Source organism: Cucurbita pepo, chromosome LG10, assembly GCF_002806865.2.
Source record: "Cucurbita pepo subsp. pepo cultivar mu-cu-16 chromosome LG10, ASM280686v2, whole genome shotgun sequence".
Classification (NCBI taxonomy): Eukaryota; Viridiplantae; Streptophyta; class Magnoliopsida; order Cucurbitales; family Cucurbitaceae; genus Cucurbita; species Cucurbita pepo.
Genome location: NC_036647.1, coordinates 1012138 through 1026767, shown reverse-complemented (window position 1 = coordinate 1026767; position 14630 = coordinate 1012138). Strand labels below are relative to the sequence as shown.

At 37.7% G+C, this 14630-nt stretch overlaps 3 protein-coding genes across 4 annotated transcripts; all 3 read right to left on the bottom strand.

The window, feature by feature from the left end:
- Nucleotides 1-4: 4 nt before the first annotated feature.
- Nucleotides 5-8869, bottom strand: LOC111803490 (guanylate-binding protein 3-like). 2 transcript variants are annotated; one of them, XM_023687920.1, is made up of 14 exons: nucleotides 8356-8869; nucleotides 7537-7698; nucleotides 6965-7030; nucleotides 6612-6755; nucleotides 6115-6228; nucleotides 5193-5294; nucleotides 4916-5101; nucleotides 4515-4604; nucleotides 4309-4443; nucleotides 3068-3190; nucleotides 2581-2666; nucleotides 1883-2495; nucleotides 1679-1756; nucleotides 5-1349 (listed from the first exon to the last, which is right to left on the bottom strand). In XM_023687920.1, exons 1-14 carry the CDS (start codon nucleotides 8620-8622, stop codon nucleotides 306-308), a joined length of 3210 nt encoding a protein of 1069 aa, XP_023543688.1. In that variant the 5' UTR covers nucleotides 8623-8869; the 3' UTR covers nucleotides 5-305. The 2 variants fall into 2 exon arrangements, with proteins under 2 accessions (XP_023543688.1, XP_023543689.1); XM_023687921.1 differs by lacking the exons at nucleotides 7537-7698; nucleotides 8356-8869 and adding an exon at nucleotides 7108-7530.
- Nucleotides 8870-9159: 290 nt separating this feature from the next.
- LOC111803493 (glutaredoxin-C9-like) lies at nucleotides 9160-9787 on the bottom strand. Its single transcript, XM_023687923.1, has one exon. The coding sequence runs from the start codon at nucleotides 9710-9712 to the stop codon at nucleotides 9299-9301; it is 414 nt and encodes a 137-aa protein (XP_023543691.1). The 5' UTR covers nucleotides 9713-9787; the 3' UTR covers nucleotides 9160-9298.
- A 1089-nt stretch (nucleotides 9788-10876) lies between these two features.
- LOC111803310 (MLO-like protein 12) lies at nucleotides 10877-14234 on the bottom strand. The gene is made up of 14 exons (XM_023687650.1): nucleotides 13976-14234; nucleotides 13843-13900; nucleotides 13591-13748; nucleotides 13399-13515; nucleotides 12946-13006; nucleotides 12745-12833; nucleotides 12573-12647; nucleotides 12399-12487; nucleotides 12254-12303; nucleotides 12126-12166; nucleotides 11869-12042; nucleotides 11754-11789; nucleotides 11550-11678; nucleotides 10877-11466 (listed from the first exon to the last, which is right to left on the bottom strand). Exons 1-14 carry the CDS (start codon nucleotides 14081-14083, stop codon nucleotides 11038-11040), a joined length of 1614 nt encoding a protein of 537 aa, XP_023543418.1. The 5' UTR covers nucleotides 14084-14234; the 3' UTR covers nucleotides 10877-11037.
- Nucleotides 14235-14630: the final 396 nt, after the last annotated feature.

Genomic DNA, 14630 nt, shown 5'->3' with positions numbered 1-14630 from the left:
GATCTAGTGAACCCAAAGCTGAAGGCATTCTTGGCTGTCAAGTTAGATACATATTTGTTCCCAACTAACAAATATAACCCACAATTTTTCTTCTTGATACACGGGCTTAGACTCGCAAAAGGTCAAACACTGAATACACAAAAATTCAAACACATTCTAGAAATCAGATGGTGAGAAAAATCAGCGCCAAAATCCATAATCCAGACTTGAAAACGCTCTCTAATCCTACAGGATAGATTAACAATTTCGTCTTCATGTAGATTACATTCATCAACCTATACAAATCCTAAGCACAAATCTACTTATCATCGTTTGAGTACGCATTTCTCATAGAGCGCAAGAATGTCCTTTTTGTTGGGATTCTTCAACTGAAGCAGTTCGACACCAAAATTATGTTTTGTGAGTTCTTGCCTAAGCTTCTGGACAGTGAACTTGGTATAATCCTCCTGATTTGGTTGTTGGCTATGATGATTATCCTCATTGCCCTCGAAAATTGATCCACCATCCTCCGGCTGGGTGTACCTCATGGGACTGTTAGTGCTTCTAGATCTTTTGTTTACTCTTAAAATTCTCTCGCTTGTATCCTTGTCTTGAACGTGTTCCATGCCCATCTCACCATCATCCGCCCTAAGCCGTTTCGCATGAGAAGCAGTCTTCAGCTTACTATCTAAAGCTGTCTCATTAAGACGAATTTTAGTCACCTCTTGTTGGAGTAGATCAATTTTTGCATGTGCAGATTGCAACTGAAGAGAGAGAGCCTCGGCCCTATTGTTGGCCTCTGCATGTGCAGAACGTTCTGAATCCAGAAGGCCCTGAAGAACTTGAACAGTGCTTGTACGCTGCTCATTGTTTGATTTCAATAGAGACTCAATTTCTTTTTCTCTTTCTACAACTCTGGCTTCCAATGACGCAACTCTTGAACGAGCTTCCATTTCTGACCCCCGAATTCGTTGCACCTCTTCCACCAAATCTTTATTCTGCCTTTCCAGATTTTCAATTTGCCTCTCTGCCCTCTCGATTTGGGCCAACCGCTCCATTGCCAACCTCTGCATCTCATTCTTTCCCTCTTGAGCAGCACTAGCTTCATTTCTTGCTTTATCAGCAATTTCAGTAGCCTTCTTAGCGCCAAGTTCGGCAAGTCTACACCTTTCCTGAACTTCATCAAACCTTTGGAATTCAGATAAGTACTTCTGATCCAAATGAACCTTTTCTTGTTGCAAAATCCTTGCTTCTTTCTCAAATGATTGAGCCCTTGCATTTGTTGTTTCCAACCTCTCTTTTAGTTCTTCTATTTCATGCCTCAAAGAAGATACTTCCACATCGTAACTCCCAATTTTTGACTCGGCAGCCTGCAGACGAAACATTATTTATACATGAATGATATGTTTTGCTTTCATCATTGAGATGCAAACTGATATCCACATGCTGTGGCATGCCAGCATATAAGAGTTGAGAATGATGGGAAAAGCCTTGAAACATAATATCGGATGGAACTAAAATTGTCGCAATATACCATGATGGCTTTGCTTATTTAACTACTTATTTTTTTCGCTAAAAAAGTGCATTTTGAATTTCAAATCATCTACTGTGCCACGATATTGACTTCAGTAAACACAAATCATAAATAAATGGGCTAAGAAATGTCCTGACAACATCTTTTGAGATCTAAGAAGTTTACCTTCAGCTCAAGCCGTAAAGTTGTCAAATGCTGCTCGGCTTGCTCAATTTTTGTTGCCTTGTCTTTTAGTTCATCCTCCTGCATCGAGAAAGAAAAAAAAAATCAGATACTTCCCATTATAGCACTCCAAGAATTCAAGTGTAGAGGTAGAATATGCTTGCAAATGTTTGTGAGTTGTGAATGGGGTGGGTGATGAAGGCTCACCTTTTCAGCCAAAGTAATAGAGAATTCTTTCCTCAAAGTATCTTCCCTAAGCCTTGTTTGCTTATTCGTGCGTTCTTCTGCAAGTGCAGCTTTCTCAAGAGCAGCTTTAGTATCTCGTAAAGCAATGTCAAATTTCCTCTTCCACTCTTCTGCCTCTTCTTGTGCAGACTGAGATTGTTCCCGAGCAGCCGCCAGCCTTGCTTCAGCAGCACTACTCCTAGACTTCAAAACAGCAATTTCTGAACTAGCTTGATTTTCCTCGGCTTTTAACTTTGACAAGACAGTTTCATATTTTCTTTTCCAATCCAATGATTCTTGATTTGCTTGGTCCAATGTTTTCTTCAGGCTAGAGCATCTCTCGTCAAGAGAACTGCAACTACCCTGTAGATTAGATATGCGGTTCATGTAGTCATCAGCAAGTTTTTTCTTATCATTGATGGCATCCTCGTATCGCTTCAGATATTCAGACTTGTACTTCTCACTGGCTTCCAGCTGCTTCTTAAGCAAATTCAGCTGATCTTCAATTGAGCGGCACTTCAAAGCGAGGGAATTCTTCTCTGATCCAACTTGATCTATAAGTCTTTTTATAAGGTCATGTACAGGACCATCCAAACTGCAAAGTTCCATGGTATTGGTCAGGTCACAATAATTCAAGAAAAGATCCAAAAATAATATATGGGACAAACACTAATATAAACCTCCGGTGTAAGAAAGTCGCCAACTTCTGCCACTTTCCAGGACCGTGGGATGATGCTTCGTATTCAGACAGAAGAGTGCCAAGAACCTGCACAGGCATGCCAATAACCCAAAGCAAAAGAGAAACTCAATTATGAATCAATAAGTACATGGGAGAAGAGACTTTGACAAAGAAGGATGAAAGTTCAATAAATACAGTAGATGAAAATATGTTCAGCTGATTCAGTCACAGAAAAGAAACAGAGACCAATAATTCAACAACAGTTTATATTTGTTATGTTATCGCCAATCACAGTTTAGGTGCAAATCACAGTTTATACTTTCAAATAAACATAATTAATTCAACAACTAGAGTTCCTTCCAGACCACCAAAATCATCAGCATAGCTGAACATTATTTTGTTTATTAATAAACCAAACTGTGCCTGTCAGAAGCTGACCACAAAAATAGTTCTTAACCCAAAATAATGACAAATAAAATCTAAATTACCTTCACAACATTATTTATATTTGCATCAGAAGCATGGCAAGCAGCTCTCAACCTCTGTTCCATGCTTTGTATAGCATTTGTGCATTGCAAGTCTGCTTCTGTGTATGCATTTCTTTTGTAATCCTGCATTAGACATCGTCCAACTCATGTAAATAAAACAGGGAGCAGAAAATATTCTTTCTAAAGACAACTTCCAGAAAAATTGGAAAATAAAATATCATATATAAGATGATATGCAGTTCCATACTCTAGTAAAATTGCTTCATTTTGTACATTGATAGCGCACTAAAATGTCCAAAGAGAAGAAAGAATGTCCCATCACATATTTGTGAACACTAAGCTCAGACAATTCTACAACATCGTCATTACTAATTTGTAGGGGAAAGTTCAAATTCACTCCTTTACCTAATTCAATATCAACCTTCTCAAATTAAATCCTAAAACTCAAGCAAATGAAGAAATTAATACCTACTTAAAACAAATTAGAAATTTATTAAGAAATAACTAATAAATAATAGAAAGTTCAACCAACAAAACACATAATATAAAGCCCAATTAGGAACCGGTAAAGGAGGCCCAAATAATCATCACAAGCAAAACCAGCTAAAAAGACATCCAAAGCAACAAGGAACAATGCCCAAAAATAATTCTAATCAAGACACAACTATACCTACATTAAGCCACAATTTACAATGGTATAACCCAACTAATGGAGAGTCTTAATTTCATCACTTGAAGATCAAGGTTCATTTGGGAAGAATTAATGACTTGAAGGCTTAACTAAATACAAGGGTAAAAGTGAATTATTTTCCTCCAATTTTAACATGAAACCAAACGGTCGTTAAGATATAAAAGATAGGTTGAAAAAAGGGGCTACCAAAATCATATTAAAACTTATGACAAGAAGTTCTCATTCTAAAAATAGAAAATAGAGAATTATTAGAAAAAAGTTGGGCCATAAAGACTCGAGAAAGACATTGAAACCAGTCGGCCTGCAGTTTCTCCAAAAATTCCCATACACCCAATAAAATTTTCCCGATTTAGCGAAAAATCAACTTACCAAACAGCCTTTCCTTCAACAAAAAAGCATATGTAAGATTACCGTCTCAAGCATCAGAGTCTTCATTCCTACTTGGACCAACTCAAACAAAATGTTCGAGGCCTCATTTCATAATTTTCTATTTCCAATTGACCATACACAGATAAAAACATAGAACTAACAGATTCATAATATTCCTTACCTCAAATGCTTTTCTATAAAATTTCTCCAGTAATCCCTCGTATTTTTTCCTCACTGGACCAGCGCCTACAGCACCCAAATTAAATGCAGCAAGTGATTTTTGAACAGCAGTTTCATGGGCTTCCCTCAAGGCTGCCTACAGAAAAACAATGTTATCAAGCAACAAAAACATCTCTAATGAAGATGTAAGTTAGCATTTGCACGTACTTCTTCTGGTGGCTTTGACCGGTCAAAAGTAGATGTATAGACTTCAGCAGCATGATCATACGCCCTTCTACACTCTGCCTCTTCAACACTCTGCACATTAATGATATGGATGAGAATTATCTTCTAGTTTCTTGTTTAATTCCTAATTTGCTAAAGGTGACAACAATTTCAGACATGATTGCACTCCACATAATAAATCTCAATGAAAGGAGAGAAATGTGTGCAGACAATGCAGACATCTGTACATTCAAATTGAGAAATGAGAAAAATAAAATAAAACAAAATAAAAAAAACTGCTTACAAGCATCTCCAGAAAGTACATTACACGAGATTTCATAAGATATGTGTTCCCTGAAAAAAAAATAATTAAAAAAAAATAAGAGTTCATAAGATATACTAACCTGCCAAGAGGAGGTTATTGTAGGCACTGCACCCTGATTTAGAGCATCAAGGTAGGACTCTGTAATACCCACCAAGACTGGACCTGTCATAACAGTTGCTCCTACTTGCTTAGGCCTTGTCCTCTCAAAAACAAATTTAGTAAATGCATCAAGTCCAGACCTAAATTCAGGCCTTAGTTTATCCAACTGCAGAACCACAGAATATCAAGGAAGTTTGGTTAAATTTGGCTTCAAAAGAAAATTATTGAAAGAAAATCCATAAGCCCAAGTTACTTACAGAAATTTGATCAAGTCTTTGGAGATCATTTTCATTATTCAAAGGACGCACAAGCGTAAAGCAGTCTCTATCAGGAAACAGAGCTCTAATGGAATCACGAATCTGTCAGTAAATGGATAAAATTACAGATCAGACAATAGTTGCAAACAAAAACATTCATTTTTCGACAACAAATACAAGTACAAATGACAGCGGTCTAATGTGTTCCAAAGTCATAAAAAGCAGAATTTTAAAATTCTATGTTCACGAGCTAACAGAGAGTAAATATCCAGAGTAAATATCAGAAGACATTGGAAAACAACAAATCTTACAAACTAAACAATTGGGAACCCTCTCCTTTTCCAGATGACCTTAAATGATGTTATTATTTTGTGAAGAAGAAACAGGCTTTTCATTGATTAGCGAAAAAGATCAAATGATCAAGATAGAAACTCTGAAAGGAGAGAACAGAAGGAACAATGAAGAAATAAAAACAAAGAAACCTACGAAAGAGCATTAATGAGAAGCCTTAAATGATGTTGCTAACCTGCACCCACTGGAAAGGACTCGAGTCCAAAATTATCAACTCATGCTCATAATTACAAAAGAATGAGTAATAGAAGCCCAAAAGGACACATTAAACCTTAAATGATATATTAATTAACAGAATCATTAGGAAAAACAAATCCTTAGAAATATAACTGATAGGGATTAGTTTATTGAAGAGATAAGTACAGCCAAAAGAGATGCATCAGCTACCTACTCTCCCAAAACTCACTCAAGTACAAGTGATTATGAACTAAGAGAGAGTTCTAAAAGAACTTATACGACTTAAATAAGAGTAGCTTTTTCTCTCTTTTCTAGACCTAGAATATGTGAGAGCCCAAATAACAGAGAAAACAAAGTCAACAAACCACAAAGGTGATAGATGTCCATCTAATACCTCGTTCTTAGCAGCAATGTCTCTTCCACTACCTTGAACCGGCCTCAATGCAAGCTCCAGATAATCCCGAGGCGTTATTCTCCTATTATCCTCTACTAGATCCAAATAGAAGTCCTGCACATAATTCTTATTTTAGATACGACCACATAATATAACTAAAAATAGATAAAATTAAACCAAGTAGAGGATCTAACATGATAAGAAGGTAATGGTGAAGTAATTCTCTTTTCATTTAAAAAATAATAATAATAAGCATCAAGGTTAGCAAAATGAAATAATTTTAAAGTAGACCACATAAATACAATAGCAAATAGATAAAATAAGCACCAAAAAAAAATGATCTAACGTAATAAGGAGGAGAAGGATCTTACATTGAGAAGTCATGTAATCAGAAAATATTATGCACGTTACAGAAAAACATTAGAAAACATGACCTAATGTCTGAATGCACTTTGAAACAAATTTATGAATATTAATAGTACAGAAGTGTATTGTACCCTGAGAAGCCAAACAAAGATTGGAGAGAATTGACCAAGTTCAGCAGATGTAGTTCTGCCAGAAGCAGCCCTAACACGAATATGTTTAGTCATTTGAGTGACAAGAGATAAACGGTCAAGTGCGGCTTCATCTATTCCACCCATCTGAACAGAGAAAAAAAAGAACGAGTTCCATAAAGAAAAATGAAGTTGTGAAAATGATACAAATTATACAACAAAGAGAGAAGCATTAAAAAAAATTATTTAAGTATCATATTCCAATTAGAGAGAGATAAAACAGAGGAAATGTGCAATTCAACATAGTCAGAAAGAGAGGTTTCTAAAAGATAAGGATCAACATCAGTTGCCTCTACCTGATTATAGACAAACATGCTAGATAAGAGAACAGCCAGAGAAAAAATCTGGGTGCTGTAAGTTCCCTGAAAAAAAATTGAGGAACAGGTAAGAAAAATAGATGGAACAAATTAAATAGAAAATGAAATTTGTAATACTGCACCTTCAAAGGAGGCAAACACACGGTGAAAGAAGTACTTCATTACTATAAATTAACATGAAGCAGATTTGAAGCTCAATACACGAAGAACTTAAATAACAGCACCACCATCATTCGTATCAACGTCACATCAACTAGATAATTGATAACCAGAAACAACATAAAATAGTGGACTGAAATCATACTGTAGTGTATTAGTTTGAAGAGTTACCTTAGTTTCCCTTCTTTACTGTGCAGATACTGTTGTATGTTTTTAATTGTTAAGTTGATTGAACATTTTCATTCTTTAGATAAGTTTACAGAGTAGTTACTTAGGTTAATTGTGAGTAACTATTTAGATGGCCTAGCTACCTGTACAAAGAAGCTTTAGTTTGTTGTTCGGACATCGTCAAATTAATGAAATTTCTCAACAAGAATTGATTTCTATCATACCGTTTGATCATAGGCATCAATTCCTTCACTATCCAATAGTAAAAGATTGTACTCAGTTCCATCAAGGGCAGTTCTTTTCAAGGGTGTACTCCAGAGCCATAGCCCTTTAGTACAAGGCCGATGGGTAGATGCTACTTGAAATCCACTACTCCTCCCAAGAAGCTTCAAAAGAAAAGAGCTGATTGTAAGTCCACAAAATGACACTACAAATGTAGGGAGGCAAAGTGCTCCACAGAATATCGTGAAAGTTCTATGTAACAATCACAATATCTTGAAAATGATTTGCATAATATCGTGAAAGTTCTACATACTACGCACTTTACAAATCACAAACCAAGGGGGAAAAAAATACATAAACTCAAGCTTCTAAACTCATTTCGTTTCGCAATCTACACGTAAGTTTCAGTATCCTAGCTTTCAAACCCCGTTAAGCAAATGCACTCTCATAATATCGAACTTAGGAACTTAGAATTAGAGTTTTCAGTTATTTAGCATAGTCCTAAACAAATACACAAGGCAAAGGCCCACATTCCCACTCGAGTACTACAATTCAGAAAGAAAAATAAACTCGGTGTACACGTGCCACTTCCTCGCACCCACACAGTGATAAACTTGAATTCCAGCTCAGAGACGTTTCTCTTCAGAGCTACCTATTTACAGACCGAAACCATAGAAACAAACTAAAAAAGTGCAACACCTCCCAAAATCTTGACTTAGAGGCCAAAACTCAAAAACCCTAGATTTTGAATGAACCCACCAGATGACAAAGGTAATTTCCAGAGCATATCCTACACAAAATAAAGAACAGAAGAGACTAACTTGATTCAAAATGAAGCTCTTGCCCTGACGAGCACGGCCACAAACGGAAACGACACCAATTGGCTCTTTTACAAGCTGTAAGGTAGCGACAGCTTCAGGATCCATCCGAAACTTTCCCTTCTCATCGCAGTAAACAAGACGAATTGGCCTCGGAGGACCAGTCCCCGTCGAAGACAAGGAAGACGGCGAAGACGCAAGAGAGGGAGAAGGAGACTGCGTCGAGGAAACATCGGCGGAATTCTCTTTCCCTCTGAAAAACTTGATCATCTTCTTCTACAACCCTTCTTCCTTCCCGCCTCTCGAGATCAAATTTCGCGCCCTACACAATCTTCAAAGAACAAAAATCTCCACTTTACCCACAAATGTCACAAATAACAATGGGAAATAGCGGTTTAATTTACGTCAGTGGGTGCAATAGTGGAATCGGAAGCGGTAGAAATCGGGGAGGGAAAAGCAGCGTACGGGTTTTTCCGGGACTTTCATGGTTGCAGTGCCCGAATATGATGAGTGCAAAATTACCACGGAGCCCAGGAAATTGGGGGTATTGGAGGGGCTTTTCAGTCATTTCGGCTTAACCGTCCTTCAAGCCGATGACACAGCGTGGTTACAAGGCTAGGCTGGCAGCTGGCAGCTGGCCATAAGTGCTTCTCACATTGAGTATTTTCATTTATTTTCCTTATTTAAAAGCCCAGCACGCGATTAATTGCCCAAATTGTTTCATGAAAATTGTGACGGCCCATTTATATAATCGGCCCAATAAGAGAGGCCCAATTAAACGATTCATGAAGCATCTGCCACAATAAAAGGGAGAAAAAGGTGTGCTTATTTTTATATATAATTTTTTACTTTAAATAATTTACATGACTTTGAATCTCCTCTGAATCAGAAATTTAATCCAATGGGAATTCAAGATTTATGAAAATTTGAATTCCCCCTTTTGTAATCAAAGCCACAAAGCACCCGCATCCTTTAACGCCGGCACCAATTCGCCTGCAATATGAGCCGCCATCACTTTTTCCAACCCACCAAACATTTTCCCGCCGACAAACACCACCGGTAACTGCACTCTTCCCTCATTCCCATCTCCGGCGCCGGCGACAAATTTCCCAATCTCCCCGGCAATATTGACTTCATCTTCCTCACCGACGGCGACGACGGCCGGGTTCGCCCCGTGGCCCAACAACAGCAGTTTCAAAACATGGCTCATACAACACCCATGCCTCGCCAGAACCACAACCGCGTTCTTGGACACCAGTTTTTCGACACTCGCAGCAGCCCCATCGGCAGAAGCCTCGGGTGCCTTGCGGGAAGACGCAGCGGCCGGCACCCACGTCCTGTACGGAATTGCTTGGTGCATATTGTAAATTTGGTCGAGAAAGAGAGAGATTATGTAGGGTATTGGCACATTGGCATAATGGCATTGGGCATTTATTTATATTCAACAATAACCGATTGGGCTGTGGAAAAGTTAAGCGTCAACGCGGGTAACGCAATCTAGGACGTAACCGAAACTGTGGGTGACGATTAATTGCGTCACAGCTTACTTGGTCAGACGGATTCCATTTGGCACCGTATTAAAGGCAGATGACGATTTTATTTAATTTCATTAGGAGTTAATTAGGTGTTAATGATGATTAGTGTACAAAGCAACCCATCTAATCTCTCTACCTTTCGGATGGGGACATTTTACGGTATTCAATTTGTATCTATAAATAAAAGTTAACTTATAATTTTGGTATTTAAAATATGAAAAGTGACATAAATGAAATAAATGAAATAAAACCCAAAGGCTATGGGATGGGACTTTATAAATGATAGTGACGTGGTTGGATTTATTGTAATCGTGGAAATTAGGAGAGGAATTGACGTGGGGTTTCTTGGTTTGGTTTGCTGAGATATGGGTGACAATGAAAAAGTGGTTGGATGACGTGGGGGGGTTGTGGAAATCTCACGTGGCAGAATGTTCTTTTGTGATTAAAGGGCTAATTGTTTTTTTAAAGAAGTTAAGTTAATTCCGGAAGGCCCAGCTGCTTATGTGGAAAACCACTTAGTAAGGAATATAATTTAATATTACCTTTGGGGCTGAGATGAAAACAGGAAGTCTTTTACGTCCCGTCCTATGAACATCTCTATTCTCTTCACCCTACTCGGTGGGTAACTATATGTACCCTCTCCCATTTGTCATAAATAACCAAATTAAAGAGGTGGTTAATTCAAAATAATAATAATAACTTACGTCATTAATGACATCAACAGAATTCATAAATTTCCTTGAAAGTTCGTTTTTAATTTTATTTTCAATAAAAATTGATTAAGCCACCCTCTTAGCTACCCTTCCTAATCAAACTCTTAAGTACCGCACCTAATCGTAATTAAGCTGATTATAATTCAAAATACCCTTCCTAATCAAACTCTTAAGTACCGCACCTAATCGTAACTAAGCTGATTATAATTCAAAATATGTACATTAAATATTATTTAATCGACTAAAATTAAGATATTTGAATATTGGAAAAAATGTTGATGGAAGGGCCAAACTTATTCAAAATATTAATAAAATGTACAAATATATAGAAAAATATAATACAATATATAGTAATCAAATTCTATCCTTCTTTCTGCACGTTCCCAAAAAGGAGAAAGAAAAAAAAAAGTAATATTTAAATTGAAATAGAGCACGTGCTACATTGCATGTCGTGAAAAATTGCGGTGTATTTTGGTAGCCCAGTCAAAGGCATCGAAGGAGCTGGGCTTGTGATCCGGCTCGTCAACTGGACGTTTGCCTTTTAGCTTATCATCATCATCACAACTTGAAAGAGCAGCAGAATCCGAACAAGTATTATAATGTTTATTGTTCCCACCCGCCCCTTGTAAACGACCACAATCCACAGATGCCATTCCCATTGCCGCTGCCTCAAGTCTGAAAGAAGGCGGCGAGTCAACCCCCGCGTCAACTGATGCACGCGGCGACGAATGCGGGAAGTTGCAGTCGCAGCCATGGCGCCCTCTTTGCCTTCTTCGAGCTACCCTTTTCTTCGCTCTCCCTTTCCATTTCCTCAGCCCTTCAACTACCCCCTCCGTGAACACCGTTTTCTTCATCGAGCTCCCCATCTTTCAACACCATTATTATAACCCACGTTTAGTATATGAACACCCATTTCAATTCTGTGAAAGCAGGGGAATTTAGTACTTGCCTGAGCCACCAGAGCATAGAGAGGCAGAGTGACATAGCCACAAATGAACTGCACCAGCACACCCACCGCAACTCCTATTACCCAATCTGAAATCTCTCTTTGAAAGCACGATCTCATCCCAAATTTCAGCTAAGTCACCAGTTCATTAATTAGCTTTGATGCTACAACAATCTAGCAGAAAATCAAAGTATCCTGCATACTTACCCATGCCCATGCAAAGAATGCTAATTGAAAAGAATTCTGCAAAGATAGCAAAAACTCAGAATCCGGCTTTTGTAAACAGTTTTAACATTGGAAAAAGGTTATTGCAAAGAATTGCCTGGAAGAAAATGAAGTGTATGAAATACAGAAGCAACTTAGGCCGGCCCAACCAAAAATATTGGTCACTGGGCCTAACGAGCAGAGTTCCTCGGACGACATGGGACTTCCCATGGCTGTCTAAGCACATCTCAGTCATGATGCCTTGTAGCTTTGTCCCAACCAACAAAAGCATCTGAGAAGTAAATTCAAAAGAAGATTACACAAAACTATCATTCCAGCTCAAAGCAGCGTATAAAAGGTATAAGAAAATCTTACTAATAATGGAATAAAGGGAAGCCATAGATGGCTGTGAAACCCTGTATCAAATTGAATGGACCTTGCACGTTAAATTTTTTAGCTTCTTGTTTGGAAGAGAAAGTAACAAAGAGGACTTTGATTGTTACCATGTGCACTGAAGAATATGAAGATAACAGAAAAAATCCAAACCCACCAACTGCAACAAGTAAACATTCACATAAAGGGTCAGAGGCTTGATTCATTCAAATGAGGCTACGATACTTGAAGAGATGGATTGAATAAAAATGCGACCTGATCCCCACAACCACGCTGAAGTCATTATCTAGAGCTCTTGTTATATAGTTTTGGAAATCGAAGTTGGTTCCTTCCCCAAGATGGGCCTGTAACAATTTTCAGAGATTTAATACGCAATATTAGTCAAACACTGCTACTTGATATCAAATACAAACTCAGGGAAGAAGCTACCGCAATGAAACCATGTCTAAGAGTGAGATAATCGGCTGCGGAGACAGATTCATAAAATTGTCTAAGAAAACAGGCCTACAGTTCAAACACGCACAACAAGAACAAGAAAGAAATGAACAACTTTATGTGGGAGGAAAGATGATTAATTGAATCAAAAGAAGAACAAGGATACCGGCCATCGAAGAATGTGATGGTCGCTCCAGAATTTTAGATGCCTCTTTCCAAAGGATGTTTGACGAGCAAATTGAAATCTTCTTGGATCTTATTAATTAATTATTGTCCCACATAGAAACAAGACAAAACACAATAGTCAATGGGGGGTGGACCAGCTCTGAGATTTTTGTAAATTGATATTGATATCATTAAGTATTACCGGTTGTAAATTGATACTCCAACGTTCTGGTTTTTGCTTCCCAGTACTGCCATCTCCTCATCTGCAACGAACAACATCACTTATGAACTTATATTACAAATTCAGAAACTTAATGAATAAAACTTCAAAAGTTATTGAATTATTAGAAAGTTTTGAAAGAGTCACGGGACTTATTAAACCAGAAGATTATTGAAGATTAGTCAAGAAGCTTATCTCAAAAGTCTTCCTCACGTCCCAATAAATTCATTTAAACATCTACCCTACACGTAATTTGCTGATGATCATCAACGCTACTCTTTTTCCAACATTAAATGAATACCTATCCAAATATCACTTTCTTTCTTTATTTTCTTTGAATCAGCTCGCTCATCTTTCAAATTATTTTTCTGCTAAATATTTGTTGTTTATCAGTTCCATACCAAAAATTACGGGAAGGGAAAAAAATGAGGTTACCTTGGCGATTCCAAGACTGTAGGTGAGGAGACTGGAAAGGATGTGAACAAAGGCTAAACAGATGATCAAATACTTGACTTGCTTTGCACCGTCTCTAGATATCAACGAGGCTTTGGCCTAATGAAGCGATTGAGTTAAGATAATAGCTAAGATCTTGCATATGGTTTTATGAACTATGATTCTGTGGCGGACCTGTGAATCACACTTGGGTTCTTCCACGAAGTAAGTGGCCGAATTCGTAGTCGGGCAGGGAAGAAATATTTTATTCGAACTCTTAGGGATGCAAATGTTAGCAATTGCTTTCTCGCTCACCGTCAATAACAACGATACGAATCCCAAAAGCATCAACTCTACACAAATTCATTCAAACGCAACACACACACATAATCAAAACTATATATGTACAGAGAGCTAATTCGGAATACAATTTTTGTAATATCTGACCCGATTTGATATTGTCCAGAGCCCGCCTAAGCGATTTTCTCCTCTTCATGCTCAAAAACTACAAATCAAATATCGGAGTTAGTTCAGATGCATTTCCAAATCGAATAAATAATGAACAATATACTAGTGGTACCCGTTTCACAAGGAAGTGAAGCAAATACTCTGTGCAAATGGATATCAGAATCAGCAAAAAACACACTGTCGCCACTGCCCATGTGGGAGTCCGTTCCAGGCTCACCATTTCTCTTTTCTTCTGTTCTTTCTGAGAAATCTTGCGAAAGACGACGCTGAAATGAAGAGACGGTAGTGGGTTTTAATGCAGAGAGACAGAGAGAGAGACGACAAGCGTAATGGAAAAAATGTTCTACGATCATGCCATAACAATATTATTATGATTGGGACCTGATAAACACAAATTTAATGCACAGAGAAATTTTTTTCTTTTTTTATTATTTCAAAATTATCTTTAGAATTTAATTTTCATTCATGGAAAATCAAATGAATAAGAAGTGGAATAATGTGAAAAGGGATTAATGCAAGAAAAATAAACGATGTGAACAAAAGAAAATGGAGGGAGGCTTGTAGAAGACTCCAGCGAACGAGGCAGCCATTTGAGCGGGGCGCTCAACATTGTTGGTACGAACACTATGGAATCTAGTTGCAGTCATTGTCATAGGAGGATGGACTTGGGTAGGTGTAGCTTTTAAGAATCACAAACTTCCACAATGATACGGCATTATCTACTTTAAACATGAATTCTCATGTCTTTGTTCCTGATTTCGTAATGT

Coding starts and splice junctions, on each gene's coding strand:
- LOC111803493 (XM_023687923.1), bottom strand. CDS start 9,712: ATGCACCAAGCAATTCCGTACAGGACGTGGGTGCCGGCCGCTGCGTCT.
- LOC111803490 (XM_023687920.1), bottom strand. CDS start 8,622: ATGATCAAGTTTTTCAGAGGGAAAGAGAATTCCGCCGATGTTTCCTCG. Junction 7,699..8,355: donor AGAGCTTCATTTTGAATCAA/GTTAGTCTCTTC, acceptor TTTCTTTTGAAG/CTTCTTGGGAGGAGTAGTGG. Junction 4,444..4,514: donor GGTCAAAGCCACCAGAAGAA/GTACGTGCAAAT, acceptor GTTTTTCTGTAG/GCAGCCTTGAGGGAAGCCCA.
- LOC111803310 (XM_023687650.1), bottom strand. CDS start 14,083: ATGGTGAGCCTGGAACGGACTCCCACATGGGCAGTGGCGACAGTGTGT. Junction 13,007..13,398: donor ACAGTCTTGGAATCGCCAAG/GTAACCTCATTT, acceptor TGTTCGTTGCAG/ATGAGGAGATGGCAGTACTG. Junction 12,304..12,398: donor AGCGTGGTTGTGGGGATCAG/GTCGCATTTTTA, acceptor TACTTGTTGCAG/TTGGTGGGTTTGGATTTTTT.